The sequence below is a fragment of the Salvia hispanica genome, chromosome 3 (genome assembly GCF_029641045.1).
Source record: "Salvia hispanica isolate PSC_SH4W2 chromosome 3, Shi_PSC_v1, whole genome shotgun sequence".
NCBI lineage: Eukaryota > Viridiplantae > Streptophyta > Magnoliopsida > Lamiales > Lamiaceae > Salvia > Salvia hispanica.
The window spans coordinates 26691826-26703918 of NC_142694.1; the positions used below are offsets into that span (position 1 = coordinate 26691826).

The following is a 12093-nucleotide window of genomic DNA, read 5'->3' on the forward strand; positions in this document are numbered from 1 at the left end:
CAAAACGACGCTCGCTCATAGAGGGTGAGTGGGGCGTCACCACTCGACCAGGGAGCGTCAAGTGGCCTTGGCGCGTATCCCGCAAATAAAGGTTCAGCCCCCTAACGCGGGAGGCCCTCTAAGACGGAACATCCGCAATGGTGCTCTTACAAGATATGAAATCATTGATTCAATAAAAACTTACGTAGTTCATTTATTTACTCCATTCTTAAACTAGTGATTGTGGCCCAGGATTTTTTATGACATATGGTCCATATATATAGTGACCTTTTTTATACCATAGAGATGTGATTGGACTAGTCTAAGACACATTCAGCTTTCTATAAATGAAGAGTGCGAATTAAAATAACTTTTACTTAACACTAATCTTGTACATACATTCGAAGACCATCTTTAATAATCTATGTGTGACCGATAAAATGGCACTACATTGTGAAAATTTAATTTATTTTTTCGATGGACAAGTGTATAATTAAATACAAGCATGCAGTGATATATTCATGAGGTAAATTGAGGTTTTGTATCAAGTCAGTTTGCTTAGGAGTATGAGGTAAATTCAGTTTTTTTTTCTTCCTTGGCGTGAGGTAAATTCAGCTTTCTTCATGGTATTGGGTTTTTTTTCATTGCAAGATTTTGACTAACAATGGCTCATTAGTATCCCTTGGTAGACATACTAAAGTGGCCATATTAGTTGATGTTTTCAATCAATAATTCTCTGATAAGTAGAATTATATAATGACCACGTCCAACTGAACTAGTAACAAGGAATGTAGTACGTAAATCTATATCCTCACTTTTCCCAGAATTTTGGGACCTCCTTATAATACATATACACAATAATATCATATCCTCTTTTCAGCATTGAACAGTGTCATTTGCTACTAATTTGAATTTAATAAATATTTATCTATTTTTCTTGTTATAGTTACTAACTTTCCTATTCAGGAGTAATGATTTTTTTAAACAATTTCATTGAGGGTAAAATAGTCTATATATAAAATTGGCTGAATTTATATAGATGCATATTTGTAAGAGCGCTGTCACGAGATTTGGTGAGGAAAAAGGTGGAAGTTATGAACAAACAGAGAATGAAAACTAGACAAATTTTACTGTTTCATCCAAAAAGAGAACATAAGCAACAAATGCGTTTAAATAAAAACGAAACTAAACAAGATGGCATTAAATTCTTTCAAAGGCAGCTAAGGAAACTGGATCGTTGAAGATTGAACCATCACTCGCCTTGCCCATAACTGCATTAATTGCTGCGCAAAGTTTCTAAATTTAAAAGTATTGAGAAGTTGAAAATTAGCACTCAATTTGGACTGAAGAAACAAAAATTACCAGACACATTTGTGAGAGAATTAAACAAAAAACATTGGTATGAGAGAAGCATTATTTAAGGATATATGTTAGTCTCTTTTCACTAACTAGTAACCGAATTGAATCACGTCGAAAAGTTATGATTGTGAATTTGTACTTAATTAATACTAACTGAATCAAATCGAACATTAATTCCAATTCGGATATCCAGTGACAAAGTGCCAGTGTCACTTGTGGTGGAAGATGGAATTAATTGGCAATAGTAAATTTTAATTAAACTACTGTCCTTGTGAATTCTTACGTTTAAACACTGAGAATTTCATATTATGCATTATTATTATGTTCTTTTGGTATTTTTATTTTTAAAAAACCGGTCAAATTAATTAATTATATAATGTCATAATAATTTAGATACAAAACATTACTTGTGCAAAGCATATTACATATTAAAAATATACATAAAATTAAAATTTGTTGATTCATTTACAGTCCTACTCTACTCTAACTTATAAAAATAGGTACTCTAAAATTTGACTCATAATTAGTAGCTTAAAATAAGTGTTGCAAATTCAGATAATTTACTCTAAGCCCATATCAGATTTTTTAATTTATTCAACTTGACACTGGGCCCAAATATATTAAATGGGCTAAATTTAAGCTTATGTAGTCAAAGTTAAAGGAAATGCATAACATCGAGAGCTAGAGGAAACTATTACACCTCCCGCTCAAACTTGGTGATTGCAATTTAAGATTCACAGATACTTTAAAGATATTGGTTTAATTAGATACTTTAGATTAAGATTACTCATAATTGCATATGATTTTTACGTCTTTTGTAAAAAGAAGCTAGGAACAGTCAATTATATTATTTTCGGCTGTAAGTTCTTCCGAAGTTTGTGGTATTTTTATTGTAATTGATAGAATCTTGCATTTAGCTTTCTTAAACATCGATCGCATGCTTTCTCACCTGAATGAACACGCATTTACACAAATTTGATAAGAAGATGTGAACATGCCTGTTCTATGTGATTTCATGGGTCATATATTGGCTTAAAAACAAAGTAATCTTTCAAAATTTTGAACCAAATTTGGAGGTTGAGAAATAGTACTACTTTATTTGGAGACTCGGTTCATAGATTAAGGAGTGGTGCTACTTTTTCTTTTTCTATTGGGATAGATACGTAAAAAAATTCCTCAAAGTTAGAAGGTGGCGAGGATGTAACTAAAGAACCAATACTTCACTATCGAAACATACAAATGCGACTTTCACCTTGCTTCTATTGTCCCATAGAATCTATCAATATATAAAGTGAGAGTTTTTGGGTAACTTTTTTAAATGCCAGTTTTGCCCTTCTTGGCGGGAAACTGGGCATTATAACAACTGTATTTTTATGTATTTTTAATCAATTTTGTGTTAATATCATAAATCCTGTTAAATGTAGCTTGATTGTAGTATTTTCGGCCATTTTGTGGAAAGTTGTGTAGAGGCAGGCCTATATCTGCCATCATGAAGGCCTACTTTCTATATACTATTCTATTACAATATTTACTACTCCATTTACTACTATTACATTATGTATTTATTTCATTCTTTCAAGCCATTCCATGCTCCTTTAGACATCTTTGCAATCCATACTTAAAAAATTAAATACATCATTAGTTAAAATATAAGCAAACATTCAGGAGTTATGGAATGATGTTACTAATGCTAACATTTAAAATAAAATATATATCATTTGCTTAATAATATAATTAGTATTCACTTCCCTAACTATTATTAAATTCATAAATGAATATAACTCAAATTAGACTGTATTGAGAAAACAGTACAATTCAGGTATAATTTGATGGAATTAATGTGTATTTGGTAGTTCTATACTAACCTGATTTTAAACCAAGTAGAGCTTTACTTCAAATAAAGTAAGACTGTATTGAGAAAACATAATAAAAGAAGTTGACTTTGATGGAATTCAATGTGTATATGTTAGTTCTCTACTTATCATGTCTTAAACCAAATAGAAATTCAATTGAAATCATATAGTTTGAAAGTTTCTTACCTTTTCAGCTATTTTGATTCTGCTTTAGTCCTTGGTTCCTATAAGGTACACAAAATATTATATTACTAATGTGCATCATCATCAATGTGTGCCCTTCTATAATCATTCTACAGAAACACTCTCTTTATCCTAGGAGAAGGCGGCTGGACCATGTGTCATTAAATTTGTCAGTCAGAGAGGCCATTCAATGTGCCATTATTTTCTATTTATTCTATATAGGTTGGCTATCTGTATCTATCTAATTCATTCAAAAATGATTTATGATAAGTTCTAAAATCAACTGGAAAAATATTAATCAAAATATAACAACATTTATGAAATTTTCATAATAACTAAATTATATGATGAAATTTGACAAAAAAAAAAAAAGGAATTTCAGACCATTTATGCTCTATGTATCTATAATTGAATTATTAAGTAAGAGATATCTGAAGTCATTAGATCTGCATTAAAACCCCATAAAGTTATATTTATATGATCTGTTTAATCACTCTTAAATTCAGGAATATCAAATATGTAATACATATGTAATACTAATCTATTTTCTTTTTAATCAAATTTTCATCTAATCACTCCTCCTCCTCCTCCTCCGTATTTTGTAGACATAATAAATTGAATATATGACATACCTTTTGTCTGTCTTTTATCTCTTTACTTCCCATGATGGCAGATTCTGTTGTAGACTCTAATAGCTCTCATGCTTGAATCAGTCCTCTGCAGGTCTATAAAATGATTATGTTGTAATCACCTTTATACAGTAAGGTTTCTCTCTCTCCTTTTTCTGCTATAGTAGAGGCGGCTCCTGTTTATTAGGGTTTTATATAACCCTATTTGTATTCCTGCGATAAATGCTATTGTTAAATAGTAAAAAATCCCAAAATAAGCTATTTAATTTGGTGCTGATTGGGCCCATTTATTGAACATTCAAATGCAATTAGGTTTTAATGTTTCCTTATTATTCATTTAAGAGCAGCTGTTTCCTGAATTGTTCAAAAACGTTTTGCAGTGATTATTTGAATTTAATAAGTGATTAGATGAAAATTTGATTCAAAAGAGAATAGATAGTATTACATATCTGATATTCTTGAGTTCAAGTAGATGAAAATTTGATTAAAAAGAAAACAGATAGTATTTACTATCTGATATTCCTGAGTTCAAGAGTAGATTAAACATACCATATAAGAAAATAGATTAGTATTACATATTTGATATTCCTGAATTATTTTTATTATCATATAAATTACAAAATTTAGTTGAGTAGAGGTCATTCTCATCATTCTATTTTCTTGGGAAGTGGCAGATATTTCTAGGTAGTCCATGCCTCGATTTGTTCTCTCTATAAATATTTCCTTCTCTGAAGATTAAAATCCAAACCACATTATTGTTCAAACGGTTGATAGGTAATATCTAAATAGTTTCTGACACAATATGAAATGGATATTTGTTACTCCCTCCGTCAAAGATTTATAGTCACATTTAGTTATGGCACGGGTTTTAAGGAATTGGTGGAGTGTGTAATTAATGAAGTGAGATGGTGGAGTGTGTAATAAATGAAGTGCGATAGATGAATGAGATGGTGGAGTGTGTAATAAATAAAGTGAGATAGATGAGTGAAATGGTGGAATGTGTAATAAATGAAGTGAGATGATGGAGTGTATAATAAATGAAGTGAGTTGGTTGAAGGTGGGTCCCTTATTGACTTTTGGGTTTTTAATTTTTGTTTTGGTTTATTTTTTGGTTAATAATGGTATTTGGGTGTAATTTTAGTGAATAATGGAGTAAAATTTTATGTCTAAATATGAAAAATTTTAAATGTGACTATAAATGTGGGACAGACTTTTATGGCAAAATGTGACTATAAAATTGGGACGGAGGGAGTATTTTTTTTATTTTTTCATGTGAAGGGTTTTTCTCATCATTATGTCTTCTTTGGAAATAGTGTTCTTTTTTACACTGCAGTGCTGCCTAATATATCTCTATAAATACCATTTCCTGTTCATTCTTCAATTACACATTTTCTATCATTTCCTGAATTTCCTGAATCAAGCCATTCCATTCACTTCCTGAGCTCTCTTTAGGTAGCTCTCAAAGATTTCAAGCACTGCAAATCTCAAGTTCTGTCCATTCATAGTTTAATCTTTTTACATAAACTCTTTTTATACATTCATTGTTTCTGGTTTTAAATGGACATTCATTTTTATAATCTTTTAACTGTTAATTCATTCAATTCATTCAAATGTTATAATCTCTATCATTCTGTGGTCATATGTTGTATTATATCTACTGAAAGAGTTCTAACCTCATTTTATTGCTTTTCCCTATTGTTGAACATTTGTTTGACCATCTGTCTTTTGTGAATTGTGATTTACCATCCTTTTGTCACTTCAATTGGCCTTCTTTCACACCTTATTAGCTTTAAAAAAAAGGTGAAATCAGTCTCAAATTGAAAATGTTTCTGGACATAAAAGGACATAAATGTCTTTTGGCAGGAAATATTACTAAATGGTTTACATAATGAATAGAGGGTCTCATTACCTTTCTTTGTAACTTTAAGTTTAGGACTTCACTGCTGTATTATTGATAGATACCTGCAGATCAGTGAGTTAAGAGATTTAAATAATAGAGTTTGTATGAGTATATCTCTGTTATTGAACTAACTTTTTAGCTTTTTTACAGGAGTACTTCTAAAATAATGGCTCCATTCATTACCAGTGTTAACAATCTCAGCAAGGCAATTACCAACTCCACAATCAAAGTGAGGTGTGTTCGGGTTTATCAAGGTCTACCTGAAGATAAGAATGACAAAAGCTTAGAATGTATGTTTCATGACTCCAAGGTATATAATCTCAGGAGATTATGCAAACTAACACTATCTATTATTTGAACTACAATTAACAACCAATGTTATTCTTTATAAAATATGTTTTTGTATTGATTTTCTGGGTACCAGAATTCAAGCTACATTTCCAAACAATTTAGTCCAGAACTTTGGAAATCAACTCAGGGAAGGAGGGATATTTTGTATTAAAAGTTTCTTTGTCAGACCTAATACTCTCAGAAACAAAGCATCAAATCACCAGTTTAGATTGCTCATGAATGTCAAGACAGAGATGATTGAGGTTAATGATCTTAGGTTTCTGAGAGTAATGTTTGACTTCAAGCCCTTTCCTGAAATATCACAATATGAAAATGTTGATGATTCATCATTCTTTGGTATGATATTTGTTATTGACATTTACTTTAGTGTACTTATTCAATCTACTACATATTGTACTGTACGTATTGAAGCTATTTTCTGTCAATCTTAATGTATTCTTTTTAGATGTCATTGGTGTGATAACCGGACCTGGTAGAGTTATCTCTCAATCTAAGTATAGATTGACTGAGATTGAAATATCTTATGAGAAATAAGTTCATAACTATTTTGGCAATCACATCTTATAATCTACTTTTCTTAAACTAATTGTGTATCTTTGTTAACAGCCACAACAAACTATTCTGTACAATATGGGATTCAAATGTTGACTTATACTTGGATCAGCTGAAAAAGAGTGAAGGAACAATTCCAATTGTGATTATTCAGTTTTGCAAGCGCAATCTGTTTAGAGGTTAACATTCTTTGATGGTTTGTTACTGTATAAATTTTTACTTTTATTTGTCATTATCTGTGTTAATCTTTCAGTGTTTATATTTTTTAGGAGAAATTCGCATTTCTACACATTTTCAAGCTTCTAAGGTTGTGATCAATGCTGATGTTAAAGAAGTTAAAGATTTTAGGATGAGGTAGTCATTTTTATTTACTGGATTTTCAAGTCTACTGTTTGTTATATTATTTATTACTTATTACTCATTTCTGTTTACTTATTACTCAATTTATCAAAATTTTATTTTGTTTTGTTTAAAATAAAAGATGATGGCAGCTTTGTTCAGCAAGCTTCCGTCATTCAAGGAGGACAAAGGCTTGGTGGTGAATATGATGATCTGCAAGTGAAGTCCCTTGAGGATTTGTCTTGCCTAGAGGTATTGAATAAGTATCATATCTATCTCTTTTATGTTCTTATTTTTCTTGAATTTTATGTGTAATATTTCAATAGTTTATTTCTTTTTGTGATTCACAGGAAGGTTCATGTTGGGTATTTGGTAAAATTGAGTCAGTTGAGTGCCATTACGGTGAATGGTATTTTTTGGCGTGTAAGGCTTGTGTTAAGAAGGTCAGAGAAGTGGATAATAAGTTTAACTGTTCTGGATGTACAAAAACTCATTCTTATGCCGTTAAAAGGTTTGATACTTTGTCTCTGAATTTATTTATATAAATCCAACTCAAATATACTTAAGTAGTTTATATCAATAAATTTGTCTTATTCAGGTTCAAGTTTGTGGTGAATGTTGTTGATCATACCAGCAATGCATCATTGTTATTGTGGGATAGGGAAGGCAGCCAATTGTTAGGGAGAAATGTGACTGATTTTTTAGGAACTGGTGGTCAGGTTTGTATTTGTAATCAATGAAATTTAGTCTTTTTTTTTTTTTTTTTTTTTTTTTTTTTTTTCTATTATGGTGAGTTCTAATTTCATTTCTATTTCAGCTGGTTGCTCCTAAGAATTCCATCCCTGCACTTATTGAAGAGAGTCTTGTGGGTCAGAATGTATTGTTTAAACTTTAGCTGAAAAATCATATTGAGTATTACAGAAGTTACCCTTTTACTGTCAACAAAGTTTGTAATCTCCCAGAAGTAGTTGACAAGTATACTCCTAAAGACTTGGGTGAACAGATCTTTAAATTTGATACGAGGTTATCTGATCTACTTTTTGGAGCTGATCTTGCTGAGGTATTTATATTTTCTTATTATTCATTAGCAATATTTTTTTTATTTTGAAAAAGTTCTTATTGTTGTTTATCTGATTTCATTTTACTTATAGGTTTCTCAGAAGGCCTATGTTACAACTGATCTGTCCACTCTTGCTAATGAGAATATCAGTGAATGCTGCGTTGAAGGATCTGAATTAAATTTTGGAGTTGATGTTGCTGAGGTATATCTGTTTATATTTTAGCTATTTTGATTATTTTGTAATTATTTTTCCTGTTTTATTATTAACTTTCATTATTAATATAGGGTTCTCAGAAAGTGTTTGTTACACCTGATCTGTCCACTGTTTCTAATGCGAAAAATTATGAATGGGGTGTTGAATGCTCTGTTAAGCGATGCTTGGATTTAGAATTTGACGGATGTGATGATGTTGATGAAGTTCAGATGAAGAAGAAAGAGAAAATTGCTGGTTCTAATTAGATGGACAATCATAGTTGGTGGTTATGTCGTGCAGTCTTTTATCTTTTTTGCATCTTAAAAGAATATTAATCCTATGTTTTTTTGTGCTGTTTTTGGATTGTCACCGAACTTGAAAATTTTTTGATGCTTTTAGGGCTGTACATGTTTTCCATGTAGTCAAGTTAGTAAGGTGAGAACTTCCTGAAGAATTTTTAATGTTGAGCTATCCCTTCATTTTATAATGAAGTTTTTAAGTTATTGTTCTTTTTTTCCCCTTATTATGTATTTTAATGTTTGACAATGTTTAAAATTGAAATATATCATGAAGGTCAGTAGAGGAGTATTAATAATTGAAGACTAAACATAAAAGCAATTCTAGAACTGGATGAGTAAAATAGTTTATATGCATATTGATTCATTAGTATCTATAAATCCTGATGTATGCTGATAAGTCATACAATATTGTCCAAAATGATTCAGAATCTTAACTATAGTATTTCAATGTCCCTAGCATAGGTTTGAGGGATTGAACATGACATAGGTGGAGTCAAATTGTTTACAAGTTATTAGAGCATATGCAAGGCTTGAACAAATATGCAAGGAATCCTGATGTATTCTAATGAATAAATATTTAACCTGAAGGAGTCGAATAGTCAAATAGTCCAAATCATACACAATGAGTTATGAGATCAAATCATGACCACAAATCCTATATAATTCATTCAGAATCTAACCTGTACTTTCCATTGTTATGAATCACTATATCCTTGCAATATTCAAGGCTTGAATATTGCAAATAAACTGTTTTACACCAAATAAGATCTTTATTATGATTAGTAAGGATATCAATATATTATGATTCATTATGAATCCTAATTAAGTGATTTCATTCCTATCAGTGTAAATTTTTTTAAATTTACTTGAATTCGACAAACATTAATGTGATTTGCCCATTGTTTGAAACGACTAGTGACAGCTTCTAAACATGCATTTCCATTCAATGTTGTATTCTTTGTAATAAGTGATAACTTATTGAAGCAACATACATTGATTGAGTAGTAAAAATACATAGGTTGTGAAATTTGTGTTACCTTTGAGAATTTGATTGCTCGGTTTTGGTAAAGAAACTGTGATTCTCTTCAAATCCACCTTTGAAATGATGCTATCTTCGATTTGGTAGACACTCTCGAACATAATTAAGTTAGGACTTTGAGTTCTTCCCTTTTTTGCGCTTTAGGGGTTAGGGTTTTGAGGTATTTGATTCTGGACATCGATTGAGGGAGAGATGCTTAGCAAGGTGAGGTCGAGTGAGAAATAGACTAAGATTGGACGGTGAGTGAGAAATAGACTAAGATTGGACGGTAGGCAGAGTATAGACCATTCAATTTAGCCGGAGATGGCGTCGATTCGCCGTATGCTTTTGTGGGAGATAAAATTGTGTTCACCAAATGGTGGAGCTATGGTCGGCTGGGATCGCTTGTCGGCGACACCATGGCCGACGAGTAACGGAGGCAGCGATGAAGGTGGGGTAAGAGGAGGAAGGATTGGTCCGTCAGTTTCATCGGGAAATAGGGAGGCTCTTGAATCTCAAACCCTAGAGTCTAAGGCATTATTATTGTTTTATCTTATCAATAAATAATTGAGAGATTGAAGCTAATTCAAATTAGTACTATTAATTACTTATTTCATATTTTATTTAAAATCTTCATTGTTATGTACAACTTTTACGAAGGAAACGTTTCAATGTGCTACTTAAAATGTTGGGCTATTAGATTGGGCATGTAATTTATTTGGGCTCTTATTTATTTGTTGGGGCAAAGATGCTAATCTTTTTTGGACTCATTTATTCGGAGGTCCTTTAGGTTCTAATTTGTAATATTGTTTAAATTATTATAGTAAATTTTTGGTAATATTTTTAAATTTTATTAAATTATCTGTATTCTTTTAATTTGGAAAGTAATACTCTAATTATATATTGTGTCTTTTTTCTACTAATTTTGCTCTATATTTTGTAGTTGATGTGTGTGGATCCTTTGAAAGACCTATTGTTATAAGTGATGATGTTCTTGATGGACAACTGTATGTTGCTATATCAAGAGTCACAAGTCGTGAAGGTTTGAAGATTTTAGTGTGTAAAGATGAAGAAGATGAAAGTAATGGTGATTCTACTATTAACATTGTTTATAAAGAAGTTTTTCAAAACTTATGAACTATTGAATTGTCGATTTTGTGTAAGTTCCTATTTATGAATATTTGTGTTTTTTTTAATGAACTTATTTTATTATTCATAAAAAAAATGTATGTATATAAGCATCATTATCTCATCTTTGTTTTGTAATATATTTTATTTTTTCCACTCATATTTGCGTTTAAAATTCAAAAAAATTATTTGTTCATTGGAAATAGATATAGTAAAATTTGTCTTGATATTTACAATGTGCTTTTTAATTAGACATTTATTCTCTGCCTGCAAGCACAAGTATACAATATTTATCATCTACATCTTTTAGTTCATTTATCTTAGAAGTTTTTACAAGTTTTATGGCCCGTGCATAGCACGGGTGGTAAAACTAGTTAACAATTAAGGGGTGGTGTTGTGTTTTCTTTTGATCTGTGGTGATCATGTGGTTTGCTTTTGATATATAGTGATTATTTGGTTGATTATTTCTTGTCCATCATACTTTGTGCATTTTATATATTAATAGCCAGTGGTGAATCTACCATAGAACATAGAACAAGGAGTACAATTGTAATTCAAATGTTCAAACTTTGATTGAAATATAAATGTGATAGCAAAGAAAATGGATATTGATATGATACGAGATTTGAAATCAATGGCAAAGGAGGTAATTATAGGGACTACATATTACTCCTCGGTTAACATTTTCATCTACTCCGTATTACTCCCTCCGTTCTACAAAGTTTGTTCCAGTTTGTCTCAGCACGAAATTTAAGAAATTACTCCCCCCGTTCCAGTTTAAGAGTCACATTTTGCCATAAAAGTACGTCTCAGTTTAAGAGTCACATTAAGAAGCTTTCATATTTAGACATAAAATTTTATCCCATTATTCATCAAAATTACACCCAAATGCCATTATCTACATAAAAATAAATAAAAATAATAATAAACCAAAAAGTCAAACCATCTCACTTTCCACCAACTCACTTCATTTAATACACACTCCACTATCTCACGTCATTAATTACACACTCCACCTAATTCTTAAAACCCGTGCCATAATTAAATGACACTTCTAATGTGGGGCAGAGGGAGTATTTGACTTTGTATTAAATAAAGATGTGTAGTGGAATAATGGTCCCACATTGAGGAGATTGAGAGGTGTAATTAATGTCTATTTTTGAAAAGATTTCAATTGAGATAAATTTTGTAGCAGGAGATGTGAAAATGATAGGGAAATTGGTCTCTAAAACCATGAACTTTGCCCAAAA

At 30.9% G+C, this 12093-nt stretch overlaps 1 protein-coding gene across 1 annotated transcript; it reads left to right on the plus strand.

Moving 5' to 3' along the window:
• The first annotated feature begins 6487 nt into the window (after positions 1-6487).
• Positions 6488-7926, plus strand: LOC125209652 (uncharacterized). The gene is made up of 7 exons (XM_089066484.1): positions 6488-6590; positions 6700-6748; positions 6861-6985; positions 7076-7140; positions 7191-7397; positions 7496-7656; positions 7744-7926. The coding sequence occupies exons 1-7, from the start codon at positions 6488-6490 to the stop codon at positions 7883-7885; spliced, it is 852 nt and encodes a 283-aa protein (XP_088922610.1). The 3' UTR covers positions 7886-7926.
• The last annotated feature ends 4167 nt before the right edge of the window (positions 7927-12093 follow it).

Excerpts from the sequence above, each read along its gene's own strand:
- LOC125209652 (XM_089066484.1), top strand. The coding sequence starts at position 6,488 with ATGATTGAGGTTAATGATCTTAGGTTTCTGAGAGTAATGTTTGACTTC. Across the intron at positions 6,986-7,075 it reads CAAGCGCAATCTGTTTAGAG|GAGAAATTCGCATTTCTACA; the intron begins GTTAACATTCTT and ends TATATTTTTTAG. Across the intron at positions 7,141-7,190 it reads TCAATGCTGATGTTAAAGAA|TCTACTGTTTGTTATATTAT; the intron begins GTTAAAGATTTT and ends TGGATTTTCAAG.